This window comes from Panthera uncia (assembly GCF_023721935.1).
Source record: "Panthera uncia isolate 11264 chromosome B2 unlocalized genomic scaffold, Puncia_PCG_1.0 HiC_scaffold_25, whole genome shotgun sequence".
NCBI classification, from domain to species: domain Eukaryota; kingdom Metazoa; phylum Chordata; class Mammalia; order Carnivora; family Felidae; genus Panthera; species Panthera uncia.
In genome coordinates, this window is record NW_026057581.1 from 810,120 (window position 1) to 828,650 (window position 18,531).

The window sequence follows — 18,531 nt, forward strand, 5'->3', positions numbered from 1 at the left end:
GCAAAAAACTGAAGACACATAAATAAATGGAAAGGCATTTCATGCTTATTAATTGGAAGAATATTTTTAAAGTATACATACTACCTAAAGCCAGCCACAGATTCAATACAATCTCTATAAAAAATCCAATTTTAGAAATACAAAAAACAACCCTAACACTTGCATGGAACCACAAAAGAACCTGAATTTCACAAATAATCTTGAAATAACAGCAAAGTTGAAGTCATCATACTTCTTGATTTCATACCATATTAGAAAGCCATATTAATCAAAGACATGTGGCTATAAATATAAACATATAGATCAATGGAACAAAGAGAAATCCCAGATTTAAATAATATCATACATATACAATTAATTTGATTATATTTAACCAAATATTAATATAATCAAATATTACTCATCCATGAATACGGACATCTGCTATTGTGACAACACGAATGAACTTTGAGGGCATTATGCTAAATGAGATAAGTCAGAGACAGACAAATACTACATGATATCACTATATGTGGAATATTTTTAAAAAATCAAACTTTTTGAAACAAAGTAGGGAAAATGGTTGACAGGGGCTGGGGTGGTGGGGCAATAGGGAGAGGTTGGTACCATGGCACAAACGTCAGCTAGAAGATGAATAAGGCATGAGGATCTCATGTAAAACAGTGACTACAGTTTCTAACACTGTATTTAATAATTGAAATCTGCTGACAGAGTAGAACTGAAATGTTCTCACCAAACCACAAAGATAAATATGTGAGGTTATGGATGTGTAAATTAACTAGATGGGAGAGGGTACACTTTCACAACGTATACAAATATCAAATCACCATGAGGTACACATTAAATATCTTATAATTTTATGTTTCAGGTATACCTCAGGGCTTATATTTTTTTAAAAAAAAGCAAAGATAATGCAGAGATGGGGGAGAATGATTGAAAGTGCTATTTTAGAAGGGGTGGTCCAGGAGGCCTTTTGAGCAGAGAACTGAATAGAGCCAGGGGGTCAGTGCCAGGACATGTATGGGGAAGAGGGTTCCCAGGAAGCTTCAAGGGATAAGTTTGATGTGTTGGCTGAATAGTAATAAAAACCATGCAGAGCAAGTGGAAGAATCCTAGAAAACCCTCTGGCGGCAGCAGCAGCAGCAGCAGCAGCAGCACGAAAATAGCTATCCATAAGAAGATCCATATTTGATATGACTTTTATTCTAAAAGTGATAATTCAGTAAAAAAAAAATGCTGTAAATGAGGTGCAAAATAAACTAGAGGCGGTGACAGCAAGGATTGAAGAGGCAGAGGGGAGAATAAGTGAAATAGGAGATAAACTTAGGGAAAAAGATGAAGCTGTGAAAAAGAGATAAAAAAAAATTCTAGACCAGCAGGGGAGAATTAGAGAACTAAGTGATTCAATGAAACATTATAATATACATATCAAAGGAGTTCCAGAAGAAGAAGAAGAGAGAGAAAGGGGTGGAGGGTGTATTTGAATAAATCATAGCTGAGAATTTCCTCGATCTGGGGAAGGAAAGAGGCATTGAAATCCAGAGGCACAGAGAACTCCCTTTAGACATAACAGAAATTGATCTTCTGCATGACACATCATAGTGAAACTGGAAAAATACAAAGATAAAGAGAGAATTTTGAAAGCAGCTAGGGACAAATGGGCCTTAACCTACAAGGGTAGACACATAAGGGTAGTAGCAGACCTATCTACTGAAACTTGACAGGCCAGAAAGGAATGGCGTGAAATCTTCAATATGATGAGCAGGAAAAATATGCAGTCAAGGATCCTTTATCCAGCAAGCCTGTCATTCAAAATACAAGGAGAGATAAAAGTTTTCCCAAACACACAAAAACTGAAGGAGTTCATCAACACTAAACCAGCCCTACAAGAGATCCTAAGGGGGATTCTGTGAGTTGAGTGTTGCAAAGACCACAAAGGACCAGAGATATCACTACAAGCATGAAACCTACAGATATCAAAATGACTCTAAACCCATATCTTTCAATAATAACACTGAATGTAAATGGACTAAATGCTACAATCCAAAGAAATAGGGTATCAGAATGGATACAAACAAACAAACAAACAAACAAGACCCATTTATTTGCTATCTATAAGAGACCCATTTTAGACCTGAGGACACCTTCAGTTTGAAAGTGAGGGAATGGACAACCATCTGTCATGCTACTGGAAGTCAAAAGAAAGCTGGAGTAGCCATACTTATATTAGTCAAACTATATTTTAAACTGAAAACTGTAACAACAGATGAAGAAGGGCATTATATCATAATTATGATATCTATCCAACAAGAAGAGCTAACAATTATAAATGTTTATGTCCCCAATTGGATGGTACTCAAATTTATAAATGAATTAATCACAAATAAAAGCAATTTTATTGTTAAGAATGTGGTAAATGCAGGGAACTTTAATACTCTACTTTCAACAATGGACAGATCATCTAGAGAGAAAATCAATAAATAAACAACAGCCCTGAATGATACACTGGGTCAGATTGACTTGACAGATATATTCAGAGATTTTAATCCTAAAGCAACAGAATAGACATCTTCTCGAGTGCACATGGAACATTTTCCAAGTAAGACTACATACTGGGTCACAAAACATCCCTCAATAAATATAAAACAATTGAGATCACACCATGCACGTTTTCAGATCATAATGCTATGAAACTTGAAATCAACCACAGGAAAAGGTTTGGAAAACCTCCAAAGACAAAACATCCTTAAATAATGAATGGATCAACCAGGCAACTAAAGAAGAAATCTAAAAATATGTGAAAACAAATGAAAATGAAAAGACAACAATCCAAACCCTTTGGGATGTAGGAAAGGCAGTCCTAAGAGGAAAATACATTGCAATCCAGGCCTATCTCAAGAAACAAGAAAAATCCCCAATGCAAAATCTAACAGCACACCTAAAGAACTAGAAGCAGAACAGCAAGGCAACCGCAAGGCCAGTAGAAGAAGAGAAATAATAAAGATCAGAACATAAATAAACAGTATAGAATCAAAACAAAAGAAAAAAAGAAGGCAGGAAGGCAGGAAGGCAGGAAGGAAGGAAGGAAGGAAGGAAGGATGGAAGGAAGGAAGGAAGGAAAGAAAGACAGAAAGAAAGAAAAAGAAAAAGCAGTAGAATAGATCAATGAAACTAAGAGCTGGTTTTTGATAAAATAAACAAATTTATAAACCCCTAGCCAGATATCTCAGAAAGAAAAGAGAGAGGACCCAAGTATATAAAATCACAAACAAGCAAAGGACAGACTAGAAGGACCAGAGGACCAGAGAACACCACCAGAAACCCCAACTCTACAATAAACATAACGACAATAAATTCATGTCCTTCAGTACTCACTCTAAAAATCTATGGACTAAATTCTCTAATCAAAAGACAAAGGGTAAGAGAATGGATAAGAAAACAAGATCCATCTATATGCTGTTTACAAGAGACCCACTTTAGACATAAAAACACTTCAGATTGAATGTAAGGGGATGGAGAACCATCTATCATGCTAATGGTCAACAAAAGAAAGCCGGAGTAGCCATACTTATCTCAGATAATCTAGACTTTAAAATAAAGACGGTAACAAGAGATGAAGAAGGGCATTATATCATAATTAAGGGGTTATCTATCAAGAAGGCATAACAATTGTAAACATTATTCTCCAAATGTGAAAGAAGCCAAATATATAAATCAATTAATCACAAACATAAAGAAACTCATTGATAATAATACCATAATGGTAGGAGATTCAACACCCCACTTCCAGCAAAGAACTGATCATCTAAACAGAAAATCACAAGAAAACAATTGCTTTTAATGACACAGTGGACCGGGTGGACTTAACAGATATATTCAGAACATTTCATCCTAAAGCAGAATATACATTCTTCTCCACTGTACATGAAATGTTCTACAGAACAGACCATATACTGGGACACAAATAAGCCCGAATAAGTACAAAAAGATTTAGATCATACCGTGCATATTTTCAGACCACAATGCTATGACACTGAAAATCAACCAGAAGAAAAAATTTGGAAAGGAAACAAATACTTGGAGACTGAAGAAATTAAAAATATATGGAAGCCAATGAAAATGGTAACATCACAACCCAAAACCTCTGGGACGAAGCAAAGGCGGTCATAAGAGGAAAGTATATAGCAATCCAGGACTTCCTAAAGAAGGAAGATCTCAGATACACAACCTAACCTTACGCTTTAAGGAGCTGGAAAAAGAACAGAAAATAGAATGCCAAACCAGCAGAGGACAGGAAATAATAAATATTAGAGCAGAAATAAATGCTACCAAAACCAAAAAACAAAACAAAATAGATCAATGAAACCGGAAGCTGGTTATTTGAAAGAATAAACAAAATAGATAAACCACTAGGCAGTTTGATCAAAAAGAAAAAGAAAACAAACCAAATAAATAAAATCAAGAATGAAAGAGGAGAGATCACAACCAAAACAGCAGAAATGAAAACAATCATAAGAGAATATTATGAGCAATTATATGCCAATACAATAGGCAATCTTGAAGAAATGGACAAATTCCTAGAAATATATACACTACCAAAACTGAAATAGGAAGATATGGAAAATTTGAACAGACCCATAACGAATAAAGAAATAGGATTAGTAATAAAAAATCTGCCAAAAAAAAGAGTCCAGGGCCACATGGCTTTCCAGGGGAATTCTACCAAACATTTTAAGGAAGAGTTACCACCCATTCTCTTGAAGGTGTTCCGAAAAATAGAAATGGAAGGAAAACTTCCAAACTCTAAGAAGCCAGCATTAGCTTGATTCCAAAACCAGACAGAGCCCCCACTAAGAAGAACTATAGACCAATTTTCCTTATGATCATGGATGAAAAATCCTCAACAAGATATTAGCCAACAGGATCCAACAATACATTAAAAATATTATTCACCATGACCAAGAGGGATTTATACCTGGGATGCAGGGCTGGTTCAATATCCACAACACAATCAATGTGATTCATCCCAACAATAAAATAAAGGACAAGAACTACATGATCCTTACAATAGATGCAGAGTAAGCATTTGACAGCATACTTTCTTGATTAAAACCCTCAAGAAAGTAGGGATAGAAGGAGCATACCTTGAGATCATAAAAGCCATATATGAATGACCCAACACTAATATCATCCTCAATGGGGAAAAACTGAGAGCTTTTCCCCTAAGGTCAGGAATGAGACAGGGATGTCCACTCTCACCACTGTTATTCAACATAGTATTGGAAATCTTCGCCTCTGTAATCAGACAACACAAAGAAATAAAAGACATCCAAATCAGCCAGAAGGAGGTCAAACATTCACTCTTCACAGATGGCATGATAATCTATAAGGAAAAGCCTAAAGATTCCACGAAAAAACTGCTAGAACTTATTCATAAATTCAACAAAGTTACAGGATATGAAATCAATGCACAGAAATCATTTGCATTTATATACACCAACAATGAAGCGACAGAAAGAGAAACCAAGGAATCAATCCCATTTACAGTTGCACACACACACACACACAAAAAAACACCATAAAATACCTAGGAATAAATCTAGCAAAAGAGGTGAAAAATCTATACACTGTAAAATATAGAAATCTTATGAAAGAAATTGAAGAAAACACAAAAAAATGGAAAAAGATTCCATGCTCCTGGATAGAAAGAACAAATATTGTGAAAATGACAATACTACCCAATACAATCTACATATTGAATGAAATCCCTATCAAAATAAAACCGGCATTCTTCACAGAGCTAAAATAATCCTAAAATTTGTATGGAATCAGAAAAGCCCCTGAAGAGCCAAAGCAATCTTGAAAAAGAAAATGAAAGCAGGGGGCATCACCATACCAGATTTCAAGCTATACCGTATTACAATGTTATAATAATGAAGACAGTGAATTTTCCGTTTGAAGATGGTGGTGTAAGAGGATGCTGGGTTCACTGCTTCCTGCTGATCACTCAGATTCAACCCATATCTGCCTAAATAACCCAGAAAACTGCCAGAAGACTAGCAGAACGGACTCTCCAGAACCAAGCATAGACAAAGGCCCACAGAAGAGGGCAGGATGGGTGGAGAGGTGGTGCACACTACACGGACTGGCAGGGGGGAGCCAGGGCAGTGGGGGGCAGCCTGCCCAGCAAGGCAGAGCCCCAGAGTCTGGCTTGCAAAAGTGTAGGGGCTGGACTCCGTGAGTTCTGACAGCCAGCGGGACTTAACATCTGGAATGTTAAAAGTCAGCAGCTCTGCTCTTGGAGAATGTGGAGTGCGAGAGGACACCGGGAGGGAGAGTTGTTGAGCCCCGGGAGACAGAGCTCAGCTCATCAGGGAACAAAGGTGCTGGCAAGTGCCATCTCCCTCTCCCATCCTCCAGCCAAAATCCCAAAGGGAAACAGTTTCTGTCACCGAACTTGCTTGAACCTCGCAAACACCCAACACCGTGCTTCTGTGGATCCATTCTTCTGATGGGTCTGCCTCCCTCCCAGTGCTGCAGGGCCCCTCCCACAGGGGACCACCAATGGCAAAGGGAGCTAAGCATGCCCCTCCCACCCCTGTGTACCTTGCTGATCTACCCTGGCTAATACCCAGATACCATTGAAGCCGCATCACAAATCTGGCAGTGTGCAAATAGCCCAGACAGGGGCCACACCACTCCACAGTGACTCCTGCCCCTGGAAGAGGGGAAGATAAGGTACACACCAGTCTGACTGTGGCCCCAGCGGTGGGCTGGGGACAGTCATCAGGTCTGACTGTGACCCTGCCCACCAACACAAGTTACTCTGGACAGTACAGGGGAAGTGCCCTGCAGTTGGGAGCCACCCCAGGGAATACCCAAAATGATGAAATGGAAGAATTATCCGCAAAAGAAATTCCAGGAAGTAGTGACAGCTAATGAATTGATCAAAAACAATTTAAGCAATATAAAGGAACAAGAATTTAGAACAACAGTCATAAAATTAATCACTGGGCTTGAAAAATGTATAGAGGAGAGCAGAGAATCTATTGCTACAGAGATCAAGGAAATAGGATATAGTCATGAGGAGCTAAAAAATGCTGTAAATGAGGTGCAAAATAAAATGGAGGCGACCACAGCTCGGATTGAACAGGCAGAGGAGAGAATAGGTGAACTAGAAGATAAAATTATGGAAAAATAGGAAGCTGATAAAAAGAGAAATAAAAAATAATCCAGGAGTATGAGGGGAGAATTAGAGAATTATGTGATGCAATCAAACGGAACAATATCCTTATAATAGGGATTCAAAGGAGGAAAAGAGAGAGAAAGGGGCTGAAGGTGGACTTGAACAAATCATAGTCAAGAACTTCCCTGATCTGGGGAAGGAAAAAGACATTGAAATCCAAGAGGGACAGAAAACTCCCTTCAGATGTAACATGAATCGATCTTCTGCATGACATATCATAGTGAAACTGGCAAAATACAAGGATAAAGAGAAAATTCTGAAAGCATCTAGGGATAAACATGCTCTAACATATAAAGGGAGACCGATAAGAATAGTGACGGATCTATCTCCTGAAATTTGGCAGGCCAGAAAAGAATGGCAGGAAATCTTCAATGTGATGAAAAGAAAAAATATGCAGCCGAGAATCCTTTATCTAGCAAGCCTATCATTCAAAATACAAGGAGAGATAAAGGTCTTCCCAAACAAACAGAAACTGAAGGAATTCATCACCACTAAACCAGCCTAAAAGAGATCCTAAGGGGGATCCTGTGAGACAAAGTACCAGAGATGCAAGCTACAAGCATGAAACCTACGGACATCACAATGACTCTAAACCCATATCTTTCTATAATAACACTGAATGTAAATGGACTAAATGCGCCAACCAAAAGACATAGGGTATCAAAATGGATAAAAAAACAAGACCCATCTATTTGCTGTCTACAAGAGACTCATTTTAGACCTGAAGACACCTTCATTTTGAGAGTGAGGGGATGGAGAACTATCTATCATGCCACTGGAAGTCATAAGAAAGCTGGAGTAGCCATACTTATATCAGACAAACTAGACTTTAAATTAAAGGCTGTAACAAGAGATGAAGAAGGGCATTATATAATAATCACAGGATCTATCCATCAGGAAGAGCTACAATTATAAATGTCTATGCACTGAATACAGGAGCCCCCAAATATATAAAACAATTACTCACAAACATAAGCAACCTTATTGATAAGAATGTGGTAATTGCAGGGGACTTTAACACTCGACTTACAGAAATGGATAGATCAACTAGACACACGGTCAATAAAGAAACAAGGGCCCTGAATGATACATTGGATCAGATGGACTTGACAGATATATTTAGAACTCTGCATCCCAAAGCAACAGAATATAATTTATTCTCGAGTGCACATGGAACATTCTCCAAGATAGATCACATACTGGGTCACAAAACAGCCCTTCATAAGTATACAAGAATTGAAATCATACCATACATACTTTCAGACCACAATGCTATGAAGCTTGAAATCAACCACAGGACAAAGTCTGGAAAACCTCCAAAAGCATGGAGGTTAAAGAACACCCTACTAAAGAATGAATGGGTCAACCAGGCAATTAGAGAAGAAATTAAAAAATATATGGAAACAAATGAAAATGAAACTACAACAATCCAAACGCTTTGGGACGCAGCGAAGGCAGTCCTGAGAGGAAAATACATTGCAATCTAGGACTATATCAAGAAACAAGAAATATCCCAAATACAAAATCTAACAGCACATCTAAAGGAAATAGAAGAAGAACAGCAAAGACACCCCAAACCCAGCAGAAGAAGAGAAATATTAAGGATCAGGGCAGAAATAAACAATATAGAATCTAAAAAAAGTGTAGAGCAGATAAAAGAAACCAAGAGTTGGTTTTTTGAAAAAATAAACAAAATTGACAAACCTCTAGCCAGGCTTCTCAAAAAGAAAAGGGAGATGACCCAAATAGATAAAATCATGAATGAAAATGGAATTACTACAACCAATCCCTCAGAAATACAACCAATTATCAGGGAATACTATGAAAAATTATATGCCAACAAACTGGACAACCTGGAAGAAATGGACAAATTTCTAAGCACCCACACACTTCCAAAACTCAAACAGGAAGAAACAGAAAACTTGAACAGACCCATAACCAGCGAAGAAATTGAATCAGTTATCAAAAATTTCCCAACAAGTAAGAGTCCAGGACCAAATGGCTTCCCTGGGGAATTCTATCAGACATTTAAATCAGAGATAATACTTATCCTTCTCAAGTGTTCCAAAAAATAGAAGGAAAGGAAAAGTTCCAGACTCATCCTATGAAGCCAGCATTACTTTGATTCTCAAACCAGACAGAGACCCAGCAAAAAAAGAGAACTACAGGCCAATATTCCTGATGAATATCAATGCAAAAATTCTCAAAGAGATACTAGCAAATTGAATTCAACAGCATATAAAAAGAATTATTCACCATGATCAAGTGGGATTCATTCCTGGGCTGCAGGGCTGGTTCAACATTTGCAAATCAATCAATGTGATACATCACATTAATAAAAGAAAAGAAAAAAACCATATGATCCTTTCAATTGTTGCAGAAAAACATGTGACAAAATTCAACAACGTTTCGTAATAAAAAACCCTCAAGAAAGTCGGGATAGAAGGAACATACTTAAACATCATAAAAGCCATTTATGAAAAACCCACAGCTAATATCATCCTCAATGGGGAAAAACTGAGAGCTTTCTCCCTGAGATCAGGAACAAGACAGGGATGTCCACTTTCACCACTGTTGTTTAACATAGGGTTGGGGTTTCTAGTATCAGCAATCAGACAACAAAAGGAAATCAAAGGCATCCAAATTGGCAGTGATGAAGTCAAGCTTTCACTTTTTGCAGATGATATATTATACATAGAAAACCCAATAGACAACATAAAGTCTACTAGAACTGATACATGAATTCAGCAAAGTCATAGGATACAAAATCAATGAACAGAAATCAGTTGCATTTTTATACATAATAATAAAGCAAGAAAAACAAATAAATAGACCTCATTCACAATTGCACCAAGAATCATAAAATGCCTAGGAATAATCCTAACCAAAGATGTAAAAGATCTGTATGCTGAAAAATATAGAAAGCTTATGAAGGAAATTGAAGAAGATAGAAAGAAATGGAAAAACATTCCATGTTCATGGATTGGAAGAATAAATATCGTCAAAATGTCAATACCACCCAAAGCTATCTACACATTCAATGCAATCCCAATCAAAATTGCACCAGCAGTCTTCTCAAATCTAGAACAAGCAATCCTAAAATTTGTATGGAACCACAAAAGACGCCAAATAGCCGAAGTAATATTGAAGAAGAAGCCCAAAGTGGGAGGCATCACAATCCCAGACTTTAGTCTCTACTACAAAGCTGTAGTCATCAAGACAGCATGGTATTGGCACAAAAACAGACACATAGACCAATGGAATAGAATAGAAACCCCAGAACTAGACCCTCAACAGTATGGCCAACTAATCTTTGACAAAGCAGGAAAGAATATCTAATGGAAAAAAGTCTCTTTAACAAATGGTGCTGGCAGAACTACACAACAACATGCAGAAGAATAAAACTAGACCACTTTCTTACACCATTCACAAAAATAAACTCAAAATGGATGAAGGACCTGAATGTGAGACAGGAAACATTCAAAACCCTAGAGGAGAAAGCAGGAAAGAACCTCTCTGACCTCAGCTGCAGTAATTTTTTACTTGACACATCTCCAAAGGCAAGGGAATTAAAAGCAAAATGAACTATTGGGACCTCATCAAGATAAAAAGTTTCTGCACTTCAAAGGAAACAACCAACAAAACTAAAAGACAACCAACGGAATGGGAAAAGATATTTGCAAATGACATGTCAGACAAAGGCTAGTATCCAAAATCTATAAAGAACTCATCAAACTCCACACTCAAAAAACAAATAATCCAGTGAAGAAATGGGCAGGAAACATGAATAGTCACTTTTCTAAAGAAGACTTCCAGATGGCCAACAGGCACATGAAAAGATGCTCAACGTCGCTCCTCATCAGGGAAATACAAATCGAAACCACACTCAGATAGTTCCCCACGCCAGTCAGAGTGGCTAAAATGAACAAATCAGGAGACTATAGATGCTGGAGAGGATGTGGGAGAAACGGGAACCCTCTTGCACTGTTGGTAGGAATGCAAACTGGTGTAGCCACTCTGGAAAGCAGTGTGGAGCTTTCTCAAAAAATTAAAAATAGATCTACCCTATGACCCAGCAATAGTACTGCTAGTAATTTACCTAAGGGATACAGGAGTGCTGATGCATAGGGGCACTTGTACTCCAATGTTTACAGCAGCACTTTCAACAATAGCCAAATTATGGAAAGGGCCTAAATGTCCATCAACTGATGAATGGATAAAGAAATTGTGGTTTATATACACAATGGAATACTACATGGCAATGAGAAAGAATGAAATACGGCATTTTGTAGCAACGTGGATGGAACTGGAGAGTGTGATGGTAAGTGAAATAAGCCATACAGAGAAAGACAGATACCATATGTTTTCACTCCTGTGTGGATCCTGAGAAACTTAACAGAAGACCATGGGGGGAGGGGAAGAAAAAAAAAGAGGTTAAAGAGGGAGAGATCCAAAGCATAAGAGACTTTTAAAAACTGAGAACAAACTGAGGGTTGATTGGGGGTGGGAGGGAGGGGAGGGTGGGTGATGGATATTGAGGGCACCTTTTGGGATGAGCACTGGGTGTTGTATGGAAACCAATTTGACAATAAATTTCAAATTAAGAAGAAAAGATGCTCAAAATCACTTATCATCAGGGAAATGCAAATCAAAACCATGATGAGATACCACCCCACACCTGTCAGAATGGCTAAAATTAACCACTCAGGCAACAATAAATGTTGGTGAGGATGTGGAGAAAGGGGAACCCTCTTGCACTGTTGGTGGGAATGCAAACTGGTGCAGGCACTCTGAGGAATAGTACAGACATTCCTCAAAAAGTTACAAATAGAACTACACAACAATTCAGCAATTGCTCTGCCTGGTATTTACCCAAAGGATAAAAAAATACAGATTTGTAGGGGCACAGGCACCCCAGTATTTACAGCAGCATTATCAACACTAGCCAACTATGTAAACAGCCCAAGTGTCTGTGAACTAATGAATGGAGAAAGAAGTGATATTTATATATAATATAATATTATTATATATAGTATATATATAATATATAATATAATAATATAATATTACTCAGGAATCAAAAAGAAAGAAAGCTTGTTATTTGCAACAACATGGATGGAGCTAGAGAGTATAATGCTAAGTGAAATAAGCCAGTCTAAGAAAGACAAATACCATATGATTTCATTCATATGTGGAATTTAAGAAACAAACAAAAAAATGAATTTAAGGGGGGGGAGGAAGAGAGGAAAACCAAGAAGCGGCCTCTTAACTATAGAGACCAACCTATTGGTTACCAGGGGGAGATGGTGGGAAGTATGGATGAAATAGGAAAAGGGGATTAAGAAGACAATGATCCTGGGGCACCTGGGTGGCTCAATCGGTTAAGCGTCCGACTTCAGCTCAGGTCGTGACCTCACAGTTTGTGAGTTCGAGCCCCGCATCGGGCTCTGTGCTGACAGCTCACAGCCTGGAGCCTGCTTCAGATTCTGTGTCTCCCTCTCTCTCTGACCCTCCTCCATTCACACTCTGTCTCTGTCTCTCTCTCGAGAATAAGTAAACATTAAAAGAAATTAAAAAAAAAAAAAGAATACAATGATCATGCAGGGTGCTTAGTAATGTACAGAATTATTGAATTACTATATTATACACCTGAAATGCATATAAGAGTATATGCCAACTGTGCTGGTTTAATATTTAATAAAAAAGAAACTCTTATAAATAATGATTATATTCTCTATATATGATTTTATAATTCATAAAATGCATTATACACAAAATAAAAATAAGTGAAAATAAATATAGTAAAATCATAGCAAGTGATTTTAGGGTATATATAAGCTGGTGCTCAATGCAATTTCATTTTTCTTTATTTTTCCAAAATCTTAGGTGGGCACATATTAAATTATTAATTGCAGAAATCAACTTATCCTCAAAATCTATTCTGTTGCAATCCCCCATCATTTCTACTAGCTCTGCCCTGGCGGATTCATGCCAACCTTAAACTTCAAGATGAAAATTTACATGTGTTGAATTTGTTTGATACAATTATTTAAGCTGCATATCCCTAGCAGGTGTAGTCTAAACACCTGCATACAAATTTCAAGGAACAATAGGAACACTTCTTTCCATAAACACTAAGTGTGGGCTCACTCTTTGACCATGAGACCATTTAATGGAATTTGGGCTATAAGTTCATTTAGCCTTGTGCTGTCCTGAGTAAACATCTCTAAACTCATTATTTGTGGTTTAAGTTTCATGACTAGCATCTTCCCCCTAGCTTTAATATTTGTGAACCACCTGTGTGCCTGTGTTACCCTGCCAGTGCAGTTGGGAATAGAGTTCATGACTTCCTCTCTGGACACAATGACCAATTAAACTGGAGGGACCCTGGAATCCCCGGGGCCAAGATAGAGGACAAGGCACTGTGGGAATGGGTAACCCTTTCTTAAAGGGCTCTGCTGATGTTGTAGATATCTATGAAATCAGCTTCCCACTGTAAACTCTGCTAGGAATGTGGTGAGCATAGTCAGCATCAATCAAACATATGCCCCAGTGACTGAACACATACTACAATCCATTTTTATTTCATCCTAAGGAATGTTCTCATGTTCTCTGTTCATTATGCAGCCCAGGTTCCGTGCTAATATCATTCCAATCTGTGGGGAACAGGTCATTGAATAAGAATGTCACAAGGGTTGACAGCTCAAAGAGGCTCTGCATTTATCAACCTTCTCTGAAACATGCACACAGAAAGGCAGGGGTATCTCTCTGACACTTGGAAGGAAGGTGAGTGTCGAGTGCAGCAGGACTCTAAGTGATGCCCCTTGCTCACTTCACCCATGTCCTTGTCTCTGGCTAAGTAATCACTGTTCAGTTTGTTTCCTAGGAATCTTAAAATAGATGTCAACTATTTTCAGTGATTCGAACAACCTTGGTTATCATTTCATCCTTCAGAATGCAACTTTGACCATCTTATCTCCATGCATTAGAACTGTCAGTAGGATGTTTTTAAGCAAAAAAAAAAAAAAGAAAGAAAGAAAGAAAGAAAGAAAGAAAGAATTAGTGGCATTTAAGGTTTCTTTTGATTACTGCGGGATATGTGAATAGGAAAGAGGTAAGATGACAGCAAAATGAATGTGTGCTTGTCAAGAGGTGAGTCCATTTTTCTGATAATGGAAAAGAGCGATTGGAATGAGCAGATCACACTGACATATGACACGTGGGTAGAGCAGAACACGTGAAAATTGGAGAAAATACAGCTGCTGAGTAGAGTCCTCTTATGGCCCATACCCTTCAGGTAAGCCAGTACCTGCTATTAACCATTGACTTGACTTCCATTTACTGGAAACTATGTTCTCAGTATTATGGTAGAAGCAAAGAGAAAGTGACACATATGTTTAATAATTTCACATTATAAAATTATGAACTTACAATAAGCACTGGCACAACCAACAGTAATTTGGTTGTCTGTTCTTCTGCTATCCGCACCAAGCCGAGACAATGGCCCATCGTGACGTTAATGATTAGTGTTAATGATGGATTTCAGTGATACTCCAAGTGATGAGAAACTCACACTCAGTGAAGCTTGCTGTCCCCAGCACCGTCCTGACTTCTTACGTGTGGACTGCCTCATTGGAGTTCACAGGACCTCTTACTATCAGTAGAGCGATTTGTTCTAAATGTGGCGCAAGGATGTTCACACTGCACTCATAATCACACAGCTCAGAATAAATGCAGGCAGGTGGTACATCCAGAGACTGTGTTCCTAACAGCTAACTTTTAAAGGTGATTTTTTCTAACTTTACCAAATGATTAGACATGTGACATTTCCTGGTTATTTTGATTTCTGTTTCTTATTGATAGAAAAATCATATATCTTTTCTCTTTTTAAATTTGCTTTATTTTTTTCTTCCTCAATTGCTCATTTAAGTCAATTGCTCACTTTTAATTGGATTTCTGGTCTTGTCTCATAATTATTATATAACAATTCTGTATGTTTTAAGATAGTCATCATTTTTGCCATAATCACCACACATTTTTCCATCTTGCATTTATCTTTTATCTTTATGTATCATAATTTTTCCTGTGAAAAATTCAAATTTACATGTAAACCAAAGTCATATCTCATTTCCTCTGCATTTTTCCACAAAGGTGTATTGCTGTTAATTGCCAAGGAATAATGTGCATCTGTAGCTAAAACGCTGAAATTTAACCCACATATAATGGAAGGAGTTAAATTCTTCACACCTTCTCTCCTCAAGCAGCTGCAGGTGCACAGTGGCCGTGCTTCTCCTACTGTAAAAGCTGTTCCACCCAGTGTGAGGTAGGTCTCTCCTTCCCACGTTACCCTCCTTTACAGTGCCCTGTTCTCTGTCTAGCAGCACTCACTATGTTTATGCTTATAAATTTCAATGCTGTAAGTCCTATTAAAGACCCTGCATTTAAAAACACAGGGTGGATTGAGAAACTTAGGTGCACTTGGATTGTATCACTACTTAACTGATAACCTCCACACACTGAGGAAAATCAACTTGACTATTTCATTCTTGCTGTTCTGTTGGCATATAAGCACTGCCATGTGGTCTGCAATCAGTCTTGCTGTGTTCTCTATATACTCGGGGGGATATACGGCATAGAAAAAAGAATGACCTTTAGGTCCTGGCTTTGAGTCTTGGCTTCACCACTACTGGGTATGCAGAGTATTCGTGCTCACTGAGTCATAACAGCAATAAAATGTGGATTTTCTCGTGTCTGCCACATGTCAGTGAAGCAATGATTAATCAGGTGATAATCTGATATGGGGACTAAGGAGTGCACCCGTTTTGATGAGCTCATGTGTGGAAGTGCCAATCACTATATTGTACAACAGAATATAATGGACACCTGAAGATACTTTGTGTACACGTAACAAAACAGAGAAAAATTGAAATGTCTTAGGCATTTACAATTGTCTGTGCTCCATGTACATAAGTTTATATACTTTGTCATTCAAAAGTAATGATTTACTTCATAAAGTTAAACATAGCTGCTAAGACAGACAATATGCTAAAACACAACAATATGTTTATATTTATATATATTTGTACTATATATATAATTTATTGTTAATTGGCTTCCATACTACACCCAGTGCTCACACCAAGTTCCCTCCCAATGCCCATCACCCACTTTTCCCTCTCCCCAACCCCCCATCAACCCTCAGTTTGCTCACTGTATTTGAGAGTCTTTTATGGTTTGCCTCCCTCCCTCTCTGTTTGTAACTTTCCCCCCTCTTCCCTTTCCCCATAGTCTTCTATTAAGTTTCTCAGGATCCACATAGGAGTGAAAACATATGGTATCTGTCTTTCTCCGCCTGACTTATTTCACTTAGCATAATACCCTCCAGTTCCATCCACGTTGCTACAAATGGCCAGATTTCATTCTTTCTCATTGCCGAGTAGTATTCCATTGTATATATAAACCACGTCTTCTTTATCCATTCATCAGTTGATGGACATTCAGGCTCTTTCCATAATTTGGCTATTGTTGAAGGTGCTGCTATAAACATTGGTGTATATGTGCCCCTATGCATCAGTACTCCTGTATCCCTTGGGTAAATTCCTAGCAGTGCTATTGCTGGGTCATAGGGTAGTTCTATTTTTAATTTAAGAGAATCATATTATATTCCACAAACTATAAATTTATAGTAGCTTATGATTACTATCAATTATGTTTGGTGTTGAATCATTCATTATAATTAATCTAAGTTATTTCAGTTTCAATAAGAGTATTCAATAATTATCTACTACTTTTCTTTTTTTATATTTTTAGGAAGAAATATAAATGAGTCATCATGAATTGGGCTAATGAGAGCTCTGCAAGAGAGTTTATACTACTTGGCTTCTCAGACAGGCCCTGGCTACAAATGCCCCTGTTTGTGCTTCTATTAATATCATATACATTCACCATCTTTGGCAATGTGTCCATCATGATGGTGTGCATTCTGGATCCCAAACTTCATACACCCATGTATTTCTTCCTCACTAATCTCTCCATCTTAGATCTGTGCTATACCACAAGCACAGTCCCTCATATGTTGACAAATATTTGTCGCAACAAAAAGACCATCAGCTACGGTGGCTGTGTGGCACAGCTCATCATCTTCCTGGCCCTGGGAGCTACTGAGTGTCTCCTCCTGGCTGTCATGTCCTTTGACAGATATGTGGCAGTCTGCAAACCCCTGCACTATGTAGTTATTATGAATCATTGGTTCTGCGTAAGGGTGGTAGCCTTCTCGTGGTTCACTGGCTTTGGTAATTCAGTGTTGCAGTCTTCCTTGACCCTTAACATGCCACGCTGTGGTCGCCAGGAAGTGGACCACTTTTTCTGTGAGGTGCCTGCCCTTCTCAAGTTGTCGTGTGCTGACACAAAGCCTATTGAGTCTGAGCTCTTTTTCTTTAGTGTATTAATTCTGCTAATTCCAGTGACATTGATCCTCATTTCCTATGGCTTTATAGCTCAAGCAGTGTTGAGAATCAGGTCAGCAGAAGGACGACGAAAAGCTTTTGGGACATGTGGGTCCCACATGGTTGTAGTGTCTCTCTTTTTTGGTACAGGCATCTACATGTATCTACAACCACCTTCGTCCACCTCTAAGGACTGGGGAAAGATGGTTTCCCTCTTCTATGGGATCATTACACCCATGTTGAACCCCCTTATCTACAGCCTTAGAAATAAAGATATGAAGGAGGCCTTCAAGAGGGTGATGCCAAAAATCTTTTTCTGTAAGAAGTAAGTAGCCCATTGTGATGAGAGTCCTCCGAGTTTCTATTCTTGCAAGTGGTGATAACGTTTGAACTGATTTTCCTACTTTCCAGGCTCTTGTGATTTCATTGAATTCTCCCCACAGTTAGAAACGTCCTCCTCTGTTCAAAGGCAACACTGAGATACCTTTTCTAAGTTAGAAACTTCATTGCTTTCCAGAAGTTCCCCCAATGCACTCTGTTCCTTGAGGACACTTGGGTGGTTGATCTTCCTGTTTATATACGATCTGTTCTAGTACCACTTTGTCTACCATCCAACTGCACCATCTTAGTTTGTGATTTCTACACCTTTATCATTAAATAGACTATGACCTCAAGCCAAAAATTTCCCATCAGCACGAAGGCCTCAGTCACTTCACCCTCACACCCCTTGATAAATCCATTGTGTGCTCCTTCCAGAGCTGCTTGCTGTGTGTAGAATGCCTCCAATCTAGTGGGCTCCAACTAGTTAGGTGTGCACATCTCATACTAGAGACTTGAAAT

The 18,531-nt window shown here is 38.2% G+C and overlaps 1 protein-coding gene across 1 annotated transcript; it reads left to right on the top strand.

Moving 5' to 3' along the window:
- The first annotated feature begins 17,078 nt into the window (after nucleotides 1-17,078).
- On the top strand, nucleotides 17,079-18,020 carry LOC125939338 (putative olfactory receptor 2B3). Its single transcript, XM_049654765.1, has one exon. It carries the CDS (start codon nucleotides 17,079-17,081, stop codon nucleotides 18,018-18,020), a length of 942 nt encoding a protein of 313 aa, XP_049510722.1.
- The last annotated feature ends 511 nt before the right edge of the window (nucleotides 18,021-18,531 follow it).